General features: G+C 40.3%; 1 protein-coding gene across 1 annotated transcript in view; it reads left to right on the top strand.

Annotated features, from left to right (window-relative positions):
- CNTNAP2 (contactin associated protein 2) overlaps positions 1-22385 on the top strand; it is a 1419793-nt gene that overhangs the window by 1217004 nt on the left and 180404 nt on the right. The window contains exon 18 of the mRNA XM_063100985.1: positions 16075-16311. Within this exon, the coding sequence (XP_062957055.1) occupies positions 16075-16311 (237 nt within the window). The remainder of the gene's footprint in view (positions 1-16074; positions 16312-22385) is intronic.

The following is a 22385-nucleotide window of genomic DNA, read 5'->3' as shown; positions in this document are numbered from 1 at the left end:
AGCATGAACGGTGGCCAAGATGTCCAGGAGATCCTGCAAGGCCAAGTGTTTCACATGCTTTTCCCAACTAAGCCACACGAGAACCCTACAAAGTAGATGCTCTTGCTAATTCCTTCTTTATTTTCATAGTAAAATAAATGAAGCTAAAGATTAGTCGAGGTCATGCACTCAAGGTCATGCACCTGGTAAGAGACAGAGATGGGATTTGATCCCAGACAATCTGAGTCCAGAGACTCAGCACTTACCATTCCTTGTCAAAGCAAAAATGCACTGGACAAGGCTGAACAGGCAAGGAAGACTTCATTCAAGGCTATTGCAATAGGGTAGAGAGGCCAGAACTCAGACTGAACTCAACTTCACCTCACATAAGAGCAGAAGAATCATTTCTGTTTGTTTTTGATTTTTCGTTGTGGTAAAATACAAAATGGGAAAGTATATAAGAGCTGGGGCAGGAGGAATTAAGCTGTGCTTGCTGACTGGCTTTGCCCAAAGTGGGTGGAGGGGATATCTTCTTTGATGTTTACATTTCAAGGAGATGTCTCCCGGGTCCTTCAGGAGGACATTCCTGGGTTTTTTAATTGGCAAAAGGCTTTTAAAAAGATTTACATCTCAAAAGGGCAGAGAAATAATGAACAATTACAAGTTTTCTAAAATAAATGCTCTAAAAAGGGAAGGTTGGGGTCTAGGGTCAGAAAGAAGCCTGCCTAAAGTTTGGTTAAGTTGAGGGGAATGTCAAGGCCATCTCTTCCATCTCTACCAGGGTCCCTCCTCTGGGATGATACTGTGGCCCAGAGGGGCATTTGGAAAAGTGTGGTGACATTGGGTGCTACCTTCCACTATAGGCTATGCAGAAAGCTTCCTGCAATGTGCAGGAGAATCCATCCCAACAAAGATTTGCTCACCCCAAATGGCAGCAGTGCCCCCATTGGGAGACCCAGTTACAGGGTCTAGAGTCGGAGACTGTAGGTGACAGACAGTGGAGGTCAGGCTGGGCATGAGTATGCCCTGGCGGGTGTCCTGTGGATTACAATTTCTCAGTGGCAAAGCTCAAGGCAGGCAGAGGATCACCATCCGACACAAAGGGACCTCCTCACAGGGAATGAGACTTCTTACTTGAGAGTCTCTATAATATGGAAATAAGCTGGAGTGGTTTTTGTTTGTTTGTTTGTTTGTTTGTTTGTTTGTTTGTTTGTTTTCTTTTTAGCTCCTATGCTAAAGCTTCTACAAAGGTTGTCAAAGTCAGCACAGACCTCTGTGTCTAGAACACATTCTTCTGTGCTCTCCCCTTGGTCTCTCAGCAGCATCCCACATGCCCTCCTTCTTGAAGCACTTTCTGGTCTTGGGTTCCTGGCAGTACCCTCTCTTGCTTTTCCTCCCACCTCACCAGCCACTACTTTAGTTTCTCCTGCACTCTCTTCCTCTATTTGGCCACTAAATGTTGAAGTCTCACAGAGCCTTCCTCTCTTCCTGATCCATACATTGTCCTGAATGATCTTATCCAGTCCAATGTCCAATGGCTTTCAATACTATTTATGTGCCAATGACTCTTACATTTAAATTTCCAGGAGTCACTCCTCTCAGGAACTGCAGATCCTCTAATCCAATTGTCCATCTGGCATCTCAGCTTGGATATCTAATGGGCATCTCAGAATAAACATGGCAGTAGAGAACTCTTGATGCCTACCCCAAATTTGTTCCTTCAACAACCTTTGCCATCCCAGTAAACAGTATCGCCATCTACCCATTTTTGCTCAAGCCCAAAATTTGGAGTTACCCTTCATTCCCTGCTTTCCTCTCTCTCTCCTCTTTTAAAACCTCATCGTTCCCCATCTAATAGTAAGCCATGTGACTTTCCCTCAAGACTGTGCCCCAAATGCATCCATTGTCCTCTATTGCCACAATTTCCTCCCTAGTCAGAGCCACAGTTGTTTCTTGCTTGGACTACAGCATCTAGTGTCCTGTCTTGGTATGTTGCTTGAACATTCCAGATTGTTCCTGCTTTGTAGCATTTGCACTGAGTGTTCCTTCTGCCTGAAATACCTGGCTTGACATTGACAAGGCTGTCTCCTCCTCGTCATTCATATCTCAGTTTCTGTTATCTTCCTAGAGTGGCCTTCCCTGACCACTCAGTCTAAAGTAGCCAGTCATTTACCATTTTCAATTCTCCTAAGAAGTTGTGATATTTTCCTTTATTTTTGTCTTCTCCCCCTGGAAGGTAAGCTACATGGCAGCAGAGACCTAGTATGAAAGGGTCCAAACAACCACTGGGCAGTGGTTGTCCAATGAATATTTATTTGCTGAGTGAACAATTGAATGAGTAAGTGAATTGTAAATATTTTGTAACTTCTCTGAGTTAATATTCATGTACTTTTTTGTTACTTCTCTGAGTTAATATTCATATTCAAAATTAGATCATCCAATTTCCAAAGCAAAAAGGTATTTTTCCTTATAAACTATCTCCAAAATTCTTTTCACAAAATTTGATGATATTTGGCATCTTTGGAAGTATCTTTTTCACTAGATACCACAGACTGAAATCAAGCATGACAGAAGAATCCAAAAAAGAGAAAAAATAGTTACAGAGAAAGTCAGAATATATGAAAGACAACCTTTTAGTTCAGTCTAGAGCCTGAATATAGTTTTCCCTGATATCAAATGGAGGTCTCGCCTGTTTGGCGGTAGCTGAGATGCTGGCAGGAATCCTAATGCAAAGAGTTTCTGCCCCAACCCTTGTAACTGGTCCCTGGTTCTCTCCCGGATAGAGATAGGGAGCGACGTTGTGTTTAGGAACCATTGCCATTAATAAAAACAAAATCATTTGCTAGATATAATCTAGTAAAAAAAAAATCACTCAATGAAGTAATAAACTACATGCAAAGCAAAAATGCAGATAAGATACAGAAGTTCCCCCATGGCGTGCCTACTCCCCCACAGCTGTAGCCACGACGGTTACCAGCACCCTGACTCTTCTGTTAACCTGACCGCCACTCACCAAGCTCAGCCACCTGCCTCACTTGGGTCAGCTGTGCTCTTCTCCATAGAGCTACTCCTACCCTCATCCCCACTACAGGAGAAAGACGACCCTTCCCCACTAATAATTGCCATATATGTTTTCTGCCCTTTGTTCTTTAGCGATCAAAACTGAATAACTTTTGCAATTCCAGCTGTCTATTTACAGTTAAAGTTTGAACACATGAAGTAAGTGAGAATAGGCACAATTTTTAGGGTTTTTTTTTTATATGCTCCCAACATAATGAAATTGACAATGTACTTTGAATCTCTTTTGAGCCCTCCACCAATATGATAGCCTCTTAACTACCTATTTCCACAGGTGCTGAGCTACTTATCTCTAAGGCAGGAGTTGCAGATATAGAAACTTTTAGAGAAGTATTTTGAACCTACAAAAGGAGCCAATCCTGTGGTTCATCTTCTGTGTAAAAGAGCTCACGTGCTCTGAGAGCAAAGGCCTCAGGGATTCTCTGGTCTTCCATTCCAATTTTCTCATGACAACTGGAATAATCTCACCCAGAGAAAACATTTTAATGTGAAGGTACCAATTTTGTAATCAATATGCAAAAATATTTTTTTAACAAATTTATCAAATAATTTCTCACATGCATTTTTTATTCTCCTAATAAGGACTGAACTAAACTTCATGAGCATAAATGGCAACTGTCACATAGAAAAAGACTGCAATAAATTAATATCAGTGACACAAATATTGAAGAAGGCATAGGTCCTCACAGCCCCATGGTTCTTCCTGTGGCACACTAAGAAAGGGAGAGAAAAGATACCCACTTTTATTAGTTCTGCCTTTGAATAAACAGGGTTGTTTCCCATCAAAATATATGTATGCTCTTGAAAATGCATAGTATTGCCTTTTGTGAGTCGTGCTTTATGGAAATGGTATTGTACTGCAAATCTCGTTCTGCTTCTTACTCTTTTCACTCAGTGTTTGGTTTGTAAGATCTATTTATGCAGTTCTATGAATATTTTGTGCACAGTGTTCCATTATGTGTATATCCCATCCCCCAGTGATGAATACCTAGGTCTCCCTCAACTCTGCTACCACAAATAACCCTTCAGTGGATATATTTATGCACGTTTCCCTGTTACCTATACATGGGCTTCTCATGTGTGTGTGTGCAGAAGAATTACTGAGTTGCAGGGTAGAAATGTACCTAATTTCACTAAGTACTGCTTTTTTTTTTTTTTGGCAGCTGGCTGGTACAGGCATCAGAACCCATGACCTCGGTGTTATAAGGCTTAATACTATTTGACCTATCAGTTTCTGAGTGTAAATCTCAAACCTTATGTGTTGAATCTCTATCAACAGTTCTGTCAGTAGTAACTTTGTATACTTTGAAGCTATTTTGTTAGTTAGGCATGCTTGCTCCTTATACCAATATACAATTTCCATCTTTATTCTTTATGATATTTTTCATCTCACAGTTTTGTTTCTGCTCTTAAAACTATTACACTGGCCTTCTTAGTAAGGTTAATATTTCCCTGGTGTTTTTTGTACAGGTGTTTGTATCCTTTTGTTTAAACCTGTCTCTTAGATATCATATTGCTAAAACTTTTTTAAAATCCACCAGGAGGATATCTGTCTTTTTATTTATTGACTGCAACTACAGTTAAATTAGTAGCTACTGTGAGATTGTGTTTTCGCTTTGCCTACGCTTTCGATTTACTGTGTTTGGCTTGCCCGCTCCCCACCCCAGTCTAGTTTCCACTGATGAAACTGAATATTAGTCTCCTGATATAAAAGTTCATATTCTACTTTCATTCCTCTGGCAGCTCCGCCTAACTTATTAAGACCTATACTTAGGCTTTTGTCCCTGTCGTCCACTAAGACCTATCAAGGTCTATGTTGTACTGCCGAATAAAGCAAGAGCCTGAGCACACACTGACCTCCTTGCACGCCACACTACCTGCCATGCCAGTATCATCTATAGTTGTAATTATAGAATTTCATTAATATACTTATTTACAGTTGCTTATTAGAAAGCATCAGTATTTGCTCAGTTTTTCTTTTTACTTACTCATTATTTCCTATATCGTATTATCTCCTCTTGGGTTCATTTCCTTTTTTACTCAAGGGCAAGTTTTTCAAGAAAGGCTTCTTAAAAATGGATCTCTCCGAGACCTTGCATGTCTCCATATTCTTACCAGTTCCCGTACTTACGTCGACACTCTGACGATACTAGTTGATTGTCTTCTATAGCTAGTACTGCTATTGAGAAGGGTGACAATCATTACATTCTTATGCTTGTTCTTTGTCTCTGAAAGCTTTCAGGAACCTGTTTTTCTTTCACGCTCCTTAACTTCACTATCACATAAGGGTTCTTAACATTTTGGGGGCCATGGATCTCTTTGGCAATCTGAGGAAGCCTTTGCCACTTTCCCAGAATTGTGATTTATGTGAATAAAATAAAATATGCAGAATTCGCAAAGACATCAAATATATTAGAATAATGTTATCAAAATATTTAAAACATAAAATTTGTGGTGCAGTAGTAATACGCTCATTAAGCGCTTCATCACTAGTGCTTGAATAACATGTCTAATAACTACCATAATTTCAAATTAATCATTATCATAAATGGTATTTCAAAAAACCTACAGCCATAATTTATTATGAAAATACCTTTGATTTTCTATTGTCAACAGTGTAAAAGGTACTGCTAATACTACTGCAACTTTTCATACATTCCTAATTGAAGGGTATATGTGAACTCTCTGTACTAGCCTCTCAATTTTTCTGTAAATCTCAATCATTCTAAGCAATAAAGTCTACTAAAAAACAAAAAACAAGCAAACAAAAAAAAGACATAGGGTTTTTTCCATTCGTGTTCTCAAGACTTTTCACTCCTGTACATGGATCCCAGGGACTGTGGGTCTCAGAGTAAGATCCAGAGCTATGGGTGTAGGTGTTGTTTGTTGGCTTGTTTGTTTTTTCTTATCTGCCTTGTTTATCATCTTATGCACCCCTCCCATCTAAAGTCTAATATTGTTTATTCTAGAACATTCTGAGTCATTGTTTCATCAAATATTTCCTTGCCTGCGTTACTCTTTTCTCTTCTTAGGAGGCTGTTGTTGTGCAGATGTTGACACTTCTACTCTCCACAGTTCCTGACTTTTCTTTCATCCTTTTCATCTCGTCACCTTTTCCTGTTGCCTTCAGGGAGGTTTTGTTGACCCAATATTCCAGCCCACCAAAATGCTCTTAAGTTCTCTCTCTTCTGCTATTCAAATCCTCCAAGGAAATCTTCATTTTAACATTATAGTTTTTCCATTTCAATATCTCCAGCCAATTCTTACTCATGATAGCTTGTCATCATCTCATGTTTCCAATGTCATGAAGGTAATGCTGTGCTAATTTTGCTGCTGCTTCCTTTTGGCACCATAACAAAGATGCCTGCTCTGTTAATGCTGAATGTCTCTGCTCTCTTGTTGGTCCTGCCTCCCTGACACAGCTACGCTGTCTGTTGAGCTGCTTTTATAGGGCTTGCTGTCCTCAGAGGTCTTGCCATCTTTCCCGTGAGCTCATGTTTGTTCCCTTGAGATCACCAAATGCCTTCTCAACTATTGTGACCCTGAGGGAAGAAGCCAGAGCTCAGGGCCTGAACTGTGCTCTTCCCAGGAAGTTGAGTGCAAAGGAAACGCCTGCCTCAGGATGGACACCCTCCAGTGTTGCCCTTTGTCTCAACCCTTTCCTGTTTCCACCCCAAGTGTCCCTCTCTACCTCCGCACATGCAACTTCAAAATACCTGCCTCCCACTCAGACAGGGGCCAGCCACCTGCTGATGTAATTGACTCTTAAGCCAGTGGCGTATCTGTACCAGCTAAATCTGTTCTCTCACTACCCGTTCTGTCATTAATAAGCATGCCATTACTACATTAAAGTGTCTGTCTCAAAAATAACAAAATCCAATAATAGCCTTTTATTGCTGTCTTATTTTTCTTGAGTTATCAGTATTATTTAACATTTGTAACCATGTCCTTCTTGAAATCCTCACCTCCGAACATCCCACCACTCTGTTCTCTCAGCCTCTGTGCTAACGCCTCTCTCTCACCCAGTCTCCTGAGTCCCCAAGCTTCTGCTCTCTTTCCTCCACCCTCTTGCCATAGAGAGCTCATATGTCCATGAGAGATGGTTATCGGAGCAATGGTGACCCCTCCCAGATTCGTAAATCCAGCCTTGACCTGGAACTACCATCTGCAAAGGCTAGTGTACAGTCTGAGAGTGGAGAGTACAAGGTACCAGGTGAATAACCACACTGGGGATTCTTGAGTCTGGATGAAAAGAGGGTAGATAAAGTTGTTTTAAATAAAGACTTTCAAATAGAAATAATAGAGAGAGAAGGGAAGAGAGAGATGGAATGTGTAAAGATCAGCAGAAAGAAGATGCTTACTTTGCTTCAAAGATGATGTGCAGAACAAGCAGGACACATAACATGAACAATGACACACAGATACTTCCGAAAAAAGATATTTAGACAGAGTTTTAAGCCAATGCATTTCAAGTTTGGGTTTGCATTGAAGTAACTGTTAAAAATTTTAAATTTGGATCTGACTAGGAAGTGCTGTTCAGCGCTGTTTTGTCTCACATCCCCACTTTTGGAAGGAAGCTGGAACTGTAGGTCCCGCTGCAGAGCAATGGCTCTCTGAAATCACTGCTGTCAGACCAATCTTAAAGAAAGGATAAACAACCCACCACCCAGTGGCTAAAGCCCATAACTGCTTTGGTTTCAAAATTGTACTAGTAAGATTTTACACCAAGAAAAAATATGATTTCAATGATGGCATCAAAGAAGTGTCTCCTCTTTGCTGGCCTGCAGATCAGTCCAGGCCTCCACATGGCTGGCTCTGGACTGTGAGCACCACATTTCCCCTTTCAGCTTTAGCCACCCCTGAGGCTTCAGGGACGATGTTCTGCTGAGAGGTGAATGACATGTCTCAGGTATTAATAACTCTGTCAGCACTTTTCATACCTAAGCACAGCCATGCCTAGAAATATGGTAGATGTAGGAGAAGAAAGAAGTTCATACGATGCAAGCCTAAAAGTCAAGATGGCAGGTATCACATAGCAGGAGTGCAGGCTTAAAAGCCGGATAGACTGGGCGTGAATTCCAGCCACTTAATAGCTGTGTAGCATTGAACTCTTTGGGTCTCAGTTTCCTCATCTGTAAAATGGGGATAATGATATCTATAAAATATGTAGTTTTGGAAATGTGACTGATACAGCTGGTATTCAATTAATATTAGCTTTTGAAATATTATCATGCTTATCCTGCCACCATAGACTCCAGAATGAATTCAGCCCTCTTAACCCTGTCCCCATAGAGAACAATTCACATTTAGATACACAAGTATTTCCTGCTATTAGAAACCCAGTATTCCTTCAATCTCTATTTTGAAGTTTTCTATTTTAATAGTTTGGATTCACATATTCTGTAGTCCTTTACTCAGAGGGTGTAAGAAAATCCATTCAGTGATAATGAACTAAAAAAAAAAAAAAAATCACCCTATGTAACGAAGTTATGAATGAGCGCTCATGAGCATTACCTGGAAATGCAGTTCCCCAAATCCCCATTCTCTGAGTAGGTAGAAGCTTTTTTCATATATGCCCTCCAATATCTAGCTGACAGGCATTAACTGATCCATAATGTGTCACACAGCTCTGCACTGAAACTTGGACCAATTTCCTTTAACTCTTTCCACCACTGAAGACTTTTGGCCATTCCGAGGTTCTCACCTTAACCAGATGTACTAGTCAAGTTTTCCAAAGAGACAGAACAGTGGAATATGTGTATGAATATATGAGAAGGGACTTATTAGGGGAATTGGCTCAGGCTATTGTGAAGGCTGAGGAATCCCACGACAGCCATCTGCACACTGGATGCCAGTAGTGCGGCTCAGTCCAAGTCTGGAAGCCTCAGAACCAGGGAAGCCGATGGTGTGATTCTTTGTCTGACGCCAAAGGCCTGAGAGCCAGAGGTGCTGCCAGTGTAAGTCCTGGAACCCAAAAGCAGAAAAGTCTCAAGTTCGGATGTCCACGGACAGGAGAGAAGCGTGTATCCCAGCTCCAGTGAATAGAGCAAAAGATTCACCTTTTTTTCTGTTTTTGTTCTCCTTGAGCCCTCAGTGGATTGGATGGTGCCCACCCGTACGGACGGCACGTCTTTCCCACCCAGTACACTCAGGTCCACATGCTAATCTCTTCCAGAAACACCCTCAGACACACCCAAAGATAATGCTTTACCAGGTTTCTATGTATTCCTTAATCTAGTCAAGTTAAAAAATTAACCATCACACCTGAAATAAATCATCACACCTGCACTGACACCATAGATTTTTTAATGGGTTCAAGTTGAAAGTCAAAACAGGAAAAAAACAAGTACAGCATCACAACACTGGGAGGCCCAGCCTGTCCAAACAGGTAGCTGCTCTTGCCCCTCCCCTGCTCAGGACGGGCATGGCTGCCATGCACAAGAGCCAAGGTCAGGGTGGGTCACCTGGACACAGAGAAGCATAGCTCTGTTTCCCACCCATGTTTTACACAGTCACAGGCTCAAGGCCTCTAGGCCACCTCACAGCTCCCCCAATCCAGATCAAATCGCCCATGGCAGGCAAGGTAGGGACAGCACCCACCCTAACGCTGTTAGAAGAGGGACTTCACTGGCATTCTCTCAGGCAGGCCTGGATCAGGCCACGCTGCATGTTAATCCTTTGCTCATTGTCTAGTTCTGCTTGGGCTGCCATAACAAAATGCCATAGACTTGATAGCTTAAACAAGCGAAATGTATTTGCTCCCAGTTCTGGAGGCTAGAAGTCCAAGATTCAGGTGTCAGGAGGATGGTTTCCTTCTGAGGCCTCTCCCCAGCTTTCAGACCACCGTCTTCTCACTGTGACCTCACACGGCCTTTTCCCCATGTGAGCACATTCCTGGTGTCTCTTTCTCTTCTTGTGAGGACACCAGTTATGCTGGATTAGGGTCTTACCCTTATGACCTTTTCTAACTTTAAGGCCCTATCTCCAAGTGCAGTCACATTGGGGGTTAGGACTTTAACAGATGAATTTGGAGCAGGTGGGGCACAGTTCAGTCCATAACACTCATGATACCTCTGGTATCAGATTTACGTACGCTCATTGTCTGAGCCACACTTAATTTATTCCAACTGTGCTTCTGTAGAATTTTGCTTGCACTCAGTAATAATCATAATGGCTACCATTAACTGAGCATTAGGGCAAAGAAGAATATTATTAGCTGTTACTCGTATGCCCCCACAAGGTGCGTATTGTTATGCTGTTGCTCTCCGTAAGGAGACTGAGGCCCACGGAGCATGTGGCGAGATGACACAGGTAGTGACAGCACAGCCGACACACCAACAGTAGATCTTGGTGACCACAGTTGATGCTTTCCTCACCCCATCTGCTTCCCCCTGTAGGTTGAACTGTGCCTTGCCTCACTGTGTAGCTGTCTGTGATCACATTACCATTAACCTTCAGGCAAGAAGCAGGCCCATGTCCATGATTTCAGAAACGCCTCTCCCAGTGCCTATCGGTGGCTTTGCTCCTCTGAGCATCCTGCAGCCGCTTCCATCTCACCCTCTTTCTCCTTCTCACCGGCCTCTCCCAGCTGCAGGGCAGCACCCTCTTACCTCTGTGTCCTGAGCCCTCTCTTTGTGGACATGCTCATGGATTCTCTGCCTGTCACTTTCTCCATGGGACCTATCCTAACAGCCCTGCTTCAAATTGCATCCTCCCCTACCCCACTCCAACTCCAGATCCCACCTAACCCTATTTGGCTTTTTTTTCCTACAGTGGTTACCTCCTTCTATCACATGATATATTTGGTTTACTTATTATTGTTAAATTTCCACCTCCCCCCTGCAAGAATATAAGCTCTGCAAGGGCAGAGACTTATGTGTGTTCTGCTTTATTACTATGAAGCAAACAAACCTACAAAACATCTAAAACAGGGTCTAACTCATAGCAGGCATGAAATAAATAAATACTGAATGGATAAATTAGATTTTGTGTGGGCTTTGGTGCGATTCCTTTCTACAGCAAATGAGTTACCAGTCTGTCTGGGCAAAGGTGCTCTGGGACCCAACTTAGCTCCCTGGAAAACTATTAAGCTCTGAGTTTGAGGAGAGTGTATTTTTTATAACTTCTCTCATTCACTATTTTTGCCTTTTTTTGTTTAATTTAATATCTGATTATTTTGCCTCAATCTTGTGCACATTTGATGGTTGTATTATTCATTATAGGTAGTTACAGCATTTTCAAACTTAATTTTTAATTGCCATGCTTGCATAGCATTTCACATGAAAAATGATGTGCAAATTAAGCCCACATGTCACCTTGGATAATTATCACAGGTCTGACTAATGTGCATGAGGCCCTTGCATGGCAGGGGGCACTCTCCAATGACAATGTGTTGATTTTCTAATTAACAAAGGTTAAGTAGCATTTTTGCTTGAAGAACTATAATTTAAACTTATGACATTTACAACCAAGGAAGATTCCTATAAATCACAAAAGTTGAATTCAAATAATTATTACTAGTTCTAGTGCATTAACATCTTTTGCCTAATATATAATGACCATTTTAGGACAAACGATTTTTCTTCATAAGGACTAGACCAGGAAAAGTACTTTGCAGCTCACTAATCCATTTAAATAAATCGGGGGCCACCTAAGTAACAAAAGAGCTTGACTTATTTAGTTTTCCTTCATAGAGAAATAAATGGCATTCTACTCACCTGCTTTATAAATTAAGAAGCAGTACAAAACTGTACTTAATGAGTTCAACTAATACAAATTAGACTACAGCTATATATTACGGCCAGTTAAGAGGAGGGGGGAAAAGTCAGACCGCAGTGCAAAGAAAGAAAAAGAAGACAGAAAGAACTTTAGGACAAATTGAGAGTATTTACTGAAACAGAGAGAAGGAGACACATTAGCATGAAGAGAGAGCTTGTAAATCTTGGGCCAGAGCAATGTAGAGCTGGAAGGAAAGAGAGACATCATTTAGTTCAACTTCCTTTTCTATGGACGGGAAAACTGATCCTGAGAGAGATTAAGTGATTTGATGAAAACGTCACAACTAACTAGAAGTAGTCAACAATCCTGATAGGAGAGATACACAAACACAAACATGGGAAGAATGTCTGGTAGATGCAGAACCACTTGGAAAGACCCAAGACCCAAGACCCAAGACAGAAGCTGGGAGTCAGAAAACTCTGCCCCTAAAATCCCTTCTGCAATGAGCCCTATATACACAAATAATTAAGTATGCATACAAATATTTAAATGTTTGCCTTAATGATATAATAAAAATGTGATCTAATCTAGATTTATTTGTTTTGCCAATTGATCCTTTTTAAATGTCCATTCTTTGTCATATTAACATTTACTTAAGGAGTCTTTTAAAACTTTCATCTTCAAACTCTCAAACATTGCTGAGGATCCCTTAGATATTAATTATTTCCAAGTTAAAATATATTTCAGATAGATTAAAGGTTAAAATGTTGAGAGAAGTAAAATCACAAAAGTACTAGAAGGGAATATCGTTGAATAATTGTATCATTTTAGTTTGAAGAAGGTCTTTATAAGCCTAATACCAAAGGCAGAAGTCACACAAATAAGATGGTTAATTGTGACTACATAAACATCCAGAACTTTCATGGGGAAAAAGAAACACCACATAAACACATGAAAAGACACAAACTGGAAAACGTAGTTGCAAATTTATAACAGAATTAAAGCCCAAAATATTATCGATCAATAAGAAATATAGCCTTTCCTATTCCTCCAAAAAGCAGAAAACGTGAAGAAATGATTTAAAAATAAGAATAGGGAAAAGATAAAAGTTATTCAACTCATAGTATTTGAAGCAATGCAAATTAAAACAGTGAGCTCTTTTTTTCCCTAGTCAATTGAACTGGCATGAATCCAAAAGGATGCTGTCCAGTACTGGAATTGGTGTGGAGAAGGTGGTAATCTCACACCCTGCTGATGAAATATAAATTGGTAAATTCTTCTTAGAGGAAAATATATTTCAAGTGCCTTTATAGTGTATATGCCTTTGTGTCTAGTAATTACACTTCAAAGTGTAATTAATTAATTCTAAGGAATCAGTTCTAAAGAAAAAACTGGACAAGTGTACAACAGTCTTTACAAGGATTGTATTATTAAAATATCACATAAAATGGCAATTGGAAAAAGCTTAAAAGTCCAATGGTATTGGAATGGAAAAATAAGTGATAATGCATTCACAGAATGGGGTGCTGTGCAGATATTAAACGAGATATTCTAGTTGTACATTTGTTGCTTAGAAAATGCTTCATGATATATTAAGTGCAAAAAACAAGTTTCAAAACAATGCGTGTATTATGATCCCATTTCTCCTTTGTTTTATTTTTTCACATACATATGTTCATAGATAAAAGTGAAAAAGACTGTTCCCTAACAACGAAAGTAATTGGGTCTCAGTAAAATTACAGATCCTCTTTTGTATGAGTACTGTGCTTGTCAGTGTGTTTATGGCTTCCACAGTGAAAAAATATCACATTGATAATCAGGCAAAAGAAGAAGGGAATATCTAAAAACAATGATTTAAAATTTTCAGCATAAAAATATGCGGACAATTTATAGGATAAATTATAGGATATAATTGTCTTAATTGACTAGTGATGAAAATTTAAATGGCTAGGTATTTATTAAATAAAAGGGTCCTTTGGGAAGCCCTTATTGTAAGAATGAAAGCCATAGTGGCTAAAATGTTAGAAGCCAAATTGAAATTCTAACACAACGAGTGACCAATGGGTTGAAATTCTTCCAAATCAGGCAAAGGCCCTAATTCTCTCCAGCACAGAGGTGTGAAGCTCAGCTGACAAGCAGATGGTGAAATGGGAAATCCTTCAAAGTTGTTGTTTTTAATAACTTCTTTTGCAATCTAAAAGGGCATTAGCTGTGATCAGAAATGACATTAGACTCTCTTCCATTCAATATTTTATGAAAATAAAACACTCCCTGGAGAATTGTCATCCAAATAATGTACTGTCCCCCGAGGACTGCAGGGCTTGGGTTTATAAAGATGATAGACCAGTTCACTGGCCATTTCATTGATGAGAATTTACAGGCATAAGCAGATGCTAACCCATCCTGCAAGTAAAGCCTCTGATCCACCAGACCTACCTGATGAGTCCACTGGATTCTATGATTTTTCTAGGTATAACAGAATAAGTGATCAGAATCAATCCTCAGCTTACCAATCTTACCCAAACTCTGACAACCCTATTGACTACCTCATTTTTAGACATTTGTATTAATCTGTTTCTGTTGCCTATAACGGAATATCTGAACCTGGGTAATTTATAAAGAAATGAAATTTACTTCTTACAGTTTTGGAGCCTGGGAAGTTTGAGGTTCAGGGAATGTATCCGATGAGGGCTTTCTTCTTGGTGGGGGCTCTGTGCAGAGTCCTGGGGCAATCAGGGCATCACATGGCAAGAATCGGCAGAGCCAAATAGAGCTACCTTCTCATTTGCTTTCCTTTTAAAGCCATCAGAACCGTGCCCATTATTCCATGAGAGGATTGATCTATTCATGAGGTCACAGTCCTCACAATCTAATCACCTCTTAAAGGCCCCACTTTTCAAGTCCCATAATCAGATTTCCCACCTTCTTAGCACTATTACAATGGGGATCAAGTTTCCAATACATGACCTTTTGGGGAACACATTTAACCCATAGCAGCATCCAGATCAAATCTCAGAAACACATATATCTATGGGACCCCTGACCCCAAACTTCTTTCTTTGTATAAAATGGTCAACACAGATCAGAGTTTAAGACCATGGGCTCACATCTGACACAACTTTGCCACTTTGGAGCTTTAAGTCCTTCAGTAAACTTCTTAACTTCTCTAGGCCTCAGTTTCCTCCTCTGTACAATGGAAATAATTATAATAATACCTATTATTATTTGATTGCTGTGAGAAACAGGTGAATAACATGTGAGGTGCTCAGAGTACCTAGTACATAGTCCTCAATGAAAAAGTAGCTTGGGTTTTATTTTTATTAACAGTATCTTTTTTTCTAAATCTTCATCAGATATTTATTTCAATCACTTTACCTACTCTTCATTTTAGATTAGTTTCCAGAAAAGATATTACTCTAAGATACAGACGTGTGGAAATTTAAGTTCCTCCTTTTATACCAACTGCTTAAAAAAATCATAGCTAACGATGTTACAGACACAATTAAATCCACTTGTGAAATAATGCTTCAATGAATCTTTCTATGAAGTTCATCAGGAATATTTTAATATTTTTATACACATGAACCTCAGTCTAACTCTATAACTTACTTCGAAAATCACAGTGAACGTGCTCTTTGTGCCATGTCTTGCAACGATATTTAGACAAAAGCCACAAAATCTAACCTGACCTAGTGATAAATGTGGTGCAGCAGACCTGCATGTAAAATTGGCAATTCCAACTTCCAACCACACCAGACAAGAAGCCCTGGGTACCTTTAATGTGAACTTCAAAATAAAGCACTTTGTGAGACAAGAACGAAGACGTACAATCACATTTCAAATGGATTTATGCCTTCTGACTAATTGACTTGTTAACTATGCTAATATATTCATGTCTGCCTGCCTTTTTATATTTCTTCAACAGATAACGCTATAGAATTGAATGTCGTGAGATTAAAGAGCAAAGAACCTATAAACCTCTTTTCTATAAACCTGTTTTCTGAAGGAAGACAGATTAGACTTCCAAAACAGCTTATACAGTTTTTGTGTATCTCCAAACATTTTATTTGTGTAGCAAATGTATTGCTTCTCAGAAGACAGCCTCTTTTAATTAGGCATTGTAGCCTAAGGGGGAAAAGCTTCAGCTTTTTCTATTTAGACAGGAACAACTTGAAAATGACAGTACTGGATGCACTTAGCAGTCCCGTCTCCTATCAGTTGTTCAAAACACAGTGAACGAGAACAGGAGCAACAGCAGAGGTGATTCCATCTGAACTCCATGCCTTCTGTCGTTCCCAGGTGGTGCCGGAGGCCAGCAGGGCTTCCTGGGCTGCATCCGCTCCTTGAGGATGAATGGGGTGACACTTGACCTGGAGGAAAGAGCAAAGGTCACATCCGGGTTCAAATCCGGATGCTCGGGTCATTGCACCAGCTATGGAGCAAACTGTGAAAATGGAGGCAAATGTCTGGAGAAATACCATGGTTATTCCTGCGACTGCTCTCATACGGCCTATGACGGGACATTTTGCAACAAAGGTAAGGCAGAACCAGTTTCCAGAGCCATGTTTGTACATCTTTTTAAGCCCAACTCATCTATTTAATGATTTTTCAACTGTGAGCAAGTGTACTTTATTCTGAGGGTAAGGTGATCAGAATTCCTCTCTCACCTTTGGTAAGAAGTTTCCTAAATGATCCCCTAACCTTTGTTGTTTAAGAAGACAAGAGAAGCTTTGAGTGTGGTGCAGAATTTCCCCCAGATTCCAGCAAATTACTCACAGACAGAAATATTACAAAGCAAATAGGCTCATCACATCTTAACAGTGAGTGACAAAATAAGTGGCTTCTGAAAGGGGACTCAGGCCTGACCCTCCCACATCAGGATCTCTGATCAATCAATTAATTGATTAATTGCTGCAGAGAATCAGCCAACGCAGCCCAGTGGTCTTAATGCTTGTGCCCTTCCCCCATCCCAGCCCAGTTGCTGAGAGGCTGGTTTCAAGCTGTACTCACAAGAAAGCTCCAGGTCAGTCACTGTCATTATTATCATTATTACTCCCAGGACACTCTTATGACTTTGGTCTCAGCCTAAGCTAAACTGCGGGACACAGTAATACCACATCTAACTGGTCAGCGTAGAGCATCTGTTATTTCTATGTTATTTTAGTGTTGAATGCTTTATTTAATCCCCAATAAATTCTGCAGAGCCAATGAGCAGAATACAAGGGCCCAATGCATACGCATGTTATCATTTGGGATATTCCCAGTGATCCTGCATGACTGCAGGAAATTCACTCAACTGGTCTGTGACTTAATTTCCTATATGTAAGCAAGAGGCATGTAGAGAAGAGAAGCTGGCACTTTTCCTAAGCTACGATTGAAATGCATGTAAATCAGTCTTCTCTTTCTAAATAAATGCGTAGCGTTTGGGTAAAGTTTTCTGTAAACGGTTGGTGCATCTCTTAATAAGAAGCTTTACATAAGTAGCCTATTCATATTATCATGAATACGTGGAGGGCTGTTTACCCTGGCATTATTCACACAAGATGCCACACACAGAAGGAACAATTGTTCCATAACACTCTCTGTACAATCAGGCTACTGTCTGACAGTGCTATAATATGAGCATACAAATTAGGTCAGACAGGGTTTGAAGAATGAGCACAAGACAGCCACAAAGGTGGAAAGAAACACCATTGCTGAATAATACCATAGCACATCAACAGCTCTGTTACAGTGCATTTTTCTGCTCAGAACAATATGGTTCCATGATTTTCTCGTGGCACACAATTAAATGGGCTTGCAGAACACATTGATTTTGCACTTGTAGGAATGACAATCTTGCAATTACCATTCATTGTGCTTGATGCTAATTTAATGCAGTCATTTTCTTGCCAAAGTAACGTCTGAATGCAATCAAGTGAGCACTAATGTCTGAGAGATTCTACTACATAAGTACCAATTTAAAGAAAATCATGATCCTCTTATTTTTGGAGTTGGGCTAAACATAGTAGCTCACACAAAATCTCTGGGGGTTAATAGGCAGTACTCATGAGTAGAAAGGCAGGGGTATATATCCTTCAGTTTAGCCAATATTGGAGGTAAAGGTAAATGGAGCCTATGTGTTTCTTTGACATAATTTCAAAGAGTTTACACAAAAGACAACTAAATATTCTCTTAATATCTGTTTAGAATGAGCTTAAATTTGATTCAATTAGTGTCTTTAACCAAAAAAAATTAAAACTCAAAAATTGCATAATATTTGGAAAGCATTTGTGAGCATCCTTCTGAGCCAAGACAAGTATCTCCTTGACTAGGGGAGGATGAGAGCAGTGTTGGTTTAGAGGAATCGTGTGGTCGTCCAGGAAAGCTTCATCTGCACCAAGGCAAGCTCCTTCGTGTGCCAGGAGAATCCTTCCTCTGAGGCTTCCAGCCCAGTGCCTCCACTGCTCTGGCATTCACCACCCCCGTGCCTACACAGCAGTTCCCGTGACTCCATCTCATACCAGTGCTGCAGCCAAAAGGCTCAGCTGCTGGAAAGAGCGGCCACACTCACTGGGCAAAGAATAAGCCCTGGATGTCCTCCTCTGGCTTTCCTTTGATAGGAGAGGTCTGTGCTTGTGGACGTGGAAAAATTCCACTATATGTTGCTAAATGAATGAAGCAGGTCCCAACCTACAACACACAGCCCGATTACATGTTTATATACAATCTAACACACACACATACACACACATATGCACACACAAGCACACGTTCACACAGAGAGGTGAGGAAAACAGACTGTGAGAATACACACCAAAATATTAAGTGTGGTTATTTTTTGCAGGAGGGTGAAAATACGAGTATTTCTTAAATTTCTTTCTTGCTGACCTATATTTTCTAATTTTTACCTAGTGATGTGTTACCTCTAACTTCATCATTTTTTCTTCTTCTCAAGAAAAACAATACTAGGAGGCAGAATTCTTACTCCAGGCATTTAAGAGTTAACTGTCTCTGGTCAGAAAATATGTAGCTATTAACTAAAAATTATTGTATCACCTAGTGTTACTATCTGGAATGGAGTAGCACATCGGGTGAAAATTACATATAATTAAATTACCCTTGAAAATCCCCTTCTCAATATTTTTAACACAGCCCATTTTTCCACAAGCATTCAAAGTGATCTCCCTTCAGATGGGCATGGGAGAAAGAAATGCCAGGTTGGGGCCAGGTTTCAGAAATAAAACTGGAGACCTTTGATTCATACTTGGCCATGTGGGAGGCTCACACTAGAATGGGCTTGGGACCTGGCATGGCTCAACGGGACAGATCAGCCAGGTCTCTCCCCAGCGAGGTACTAGCCCATCCCAGGAACGGTGAGCAGATAGCCCACAATTTTTAAGTCTGTTTCTCTCTCCTGCTCCTCTCCCCCTCCCCATGAGCATGTTCTTTATCTCTATGTCTATCCCTGTCTCTGTCTCTGTTTCCCCACTTTCCATACCTACTTTCCCTATCTCCATCTCTTCTGCTTGAGTATATGATTGAATTCATGTTCATAAATCAAACTACCATGTGCTGTCGCTTCACTGAACTCAGGAAGACAGGGCTGGATTCGAGCAGGTCCTTTATGATGAGTCTCTTTTGCTTCTTTTGGCAGGGGAGGGGAGGTGGCCAGCTGGTATGGAGATCTGCACTCTTGACCTGGTGTTATAACACCACACTCTAACCAACTGAGCTAGCTGGCCAGCCCCCCATTTGCTTTGTAGATGATACACTGAGAGTCACTATCTTCCACCAGCAAAAAAACATACATTCGAGAAACTCCTGCCTGCTCTACTCTGATGCCGTATCAAAAACTGCTCCCAGAGTCCTTTTTCAAATGGATCCATAAAGATTTGATCACCAGTTAAGGTATTAGCTCTCCCTGGGCTATTTACATCTTAAACAAAAGTGCTGACTGGAGAAGACTTTGTGTTTAGAGACAGTTCAAGGGCATTCTGGAAACCTTATAACTAGACCATATAGCCAGTCACTTAATCTGTCTGTAGATAACTGTGCAGTATCCCATGTTCTCAGAATGTTCACCAACTGCTGCCATTTAACTCAGCTGAGACAGGTGCATTCCATGGCAGAATTGCTTGGCAGCTCATTGGCTGAGACTGTGAATTCTTCTAGGAGCAGAGAATCATCCCAGCCTACATGGTAGTCTGTCACCCCCAGGATTATTGGGGACCTCCATCGGGGACCAAATGGATAGTTGCTTGGCCATGCCAAAGATAGTTTTCTCTAATTAAGCCTATTCCTTCTTTGATAACCAAACCCCCAAACACTCAAGAATGTTATGATTATCAATGTTAATTTTATCACTAATCAGAAATTAACAACACAGTTTGAAGCGTATTCACTTTGGTCTTCTCTGTGTTTTTAAGCAAGAGGAAAAATAGCAGACGTTCAGTGGCTATAGCAATTTCTATGTTTAAGTTTTGTGGTTGAAGGCTATTGTGGGTTGAATAGTGTCCCCCCAAAATTCATGTCCACATGGAACTTCAGAATGTGATCTTGTTTTGAAATAGGTTCTTTGCAGATGTAATTAGTTAAGGTAAGGTCATACTAGATTATGGTGGGCACTAAATCCAGGGAGAGTGTTCTGATAAGAAGAGGAGAGGACACAGAAAGACATACAGACACACAGAAAAGAATGCCATGTGAAGATGGAGGCAGAGACTGGAGTTATGCTGCCACAAGCCAAGGAACACCTGAGGCCACCATAGACTAGAAGAGGCAGGTAGGGATCTCTCCCTAGAATCTTGGAAGAAACACCCTGATTTCAGAGTTCCAGCCTCTATAACTGTGGAAGAATAAATTTCTGTTGCTTTAAGCTGCCCAGTTTGTCATAGAAGCCCTAGGAAAATAATACAAGTGCTGATAAAAATATGCAGTCTTCTTAATTCCTGCTCTTAATGATGATAACAGCTGATGTTTTTTGAAAACTTATTATGTGTTAAGCAGTGTGCTAGCACCATTTAATCCTCACCTCAAGCTGGTTACATAGTTGGTATAACATTATTCCGATTTTACAAAGAAGGAAATCGAGACACTTGAGGATAGTAACTTGCCCCAAGGTTCACATCCTATCAAGTGACCGGGGTTCCTTTCCTTTCGTTTGATATCAATTAAAATCATAGTACCTATTCTGAAAGCTTTTTCGTTATCGTGATTGATTTAAAAATCAGCATATTATTGGGTGCAGAATTTATCACAAGAAAAATAAGGTAGAAGATCTGAACAGAGACTCTCTCTTTTTTTTTTTTTTTTGCCACGTTTAGGCATAAGGTGTATTCATTCATCGACTCACTTAACAAGCATTCATTGAACACCTAATGTGCCTGAAAGCCTTGAATGTGTAGTTGAGACATTTCAATGCTCTACAGATACAGAATCAGGAAATTCTAGAGTATATGATAGCAATACATATGAATTAGATGCCACCCACGCTGCTGAAAGCAGTTCTTCATTATGATCCCTTCACTGAGCCAAGTTTAGCAAGAACTTATGATCAAGAGGCACAAAAATATCCCCTAATTCATTTGTCTACACTTTTTTCCTTATGAAAATTTTCATGTTCATCTGCCAAACCAGGACTGCAGTTGAAAAATACATATTTTTAAACACTCTGAAACCATTTTCTGAGCTTAGGAAGTTCTCTTTTCTTCTCAAGCATTCATTTGTTTGATGCATAAATAAAGGCCAAATTTTCAAGATCAAGGTTACAGGACTGCTGAGTGACTAAGAGTGATGCATGGATGGTTTGATCCTTGTGGTGTTACCATCATTTATAGTCACACAAATCCACACCCCCTCAATGTGGTCCAGCTAAGTCTTCTACTTTCCCTGTGAATATCATGACATTGACTAATATTTAATGATCTGTATTATAATGTGGTAGAAGAAATTGCTTATGGCCAATCCAAGTCCCTACCTAGAAAATGGATGATGGGATTAGACGTGGATTTGAATCCAACTTCCTCGCGTACCTATGTGTAACCTTGAGAAAATTGTTTGGCATCACTGAGCCTCATCTTCGGGAATACATAGGCCACTGTGAGGAATATTGTGAACGAATTTCCAGTAGAGGACCTGGCACACATCAGTCCAACAGCAAATGTCACTTTTCATTCTCAGCTCCACTTTTCTATCTGTGTTTTTGTTTTTACTTTAAATCATGTCATCCTTTAATTCTTCTCTGAAAGCTTTAAATGTCATACACTTGTCTGACATCATTTCAATGACCCCTAAGTACTGGATTGTCACTTTGGTACTTCAGGAGCAATAGTAGTATCACTCAAATGTCATATCTACTTCACTTTGGTCACAGCAGTAGTATCTTGAAGGTAAAATTAAGTATCCAAAGCCTGAACCTGAGAAACATGCAGAGATTCTGGAACATGTAATTGGAGAAACACCCACCATGTCCCACTGCAGTGGGTAGTGCAATTCCTGGTGCAAAATGTCCATCCCTGTCAAGAGCCAAGTTGGGTCACTTTAGCATCTGCTGCAGCCCCTCCTGACACAAAGCCCATTAGGAGACAGGAAAGCACTGAAAAGATTCCACACTCCTTTTTTCTGGAAGG

This window comes from Cynocephalus volans, chromosome 6 (assembly GCF_027409185.1).
Source record: "Cynocephalus volans isolate mCynVol1 chromosome 6, mCynVol1.pri, whole genome shotgun sequence".
Classification (NCBI taxonomy): domain Eukaryota; kingdom Metazoa; phylum Chordata; class Mammalia; order Dermoptera; family Cynocephalidae; genus Cynocephalus; species Cynocephalus volans.
Note: the sequence above shows the minus strand (reverse complement) of the source record. Positions and strands in the feature narration are given on the sequence as shown.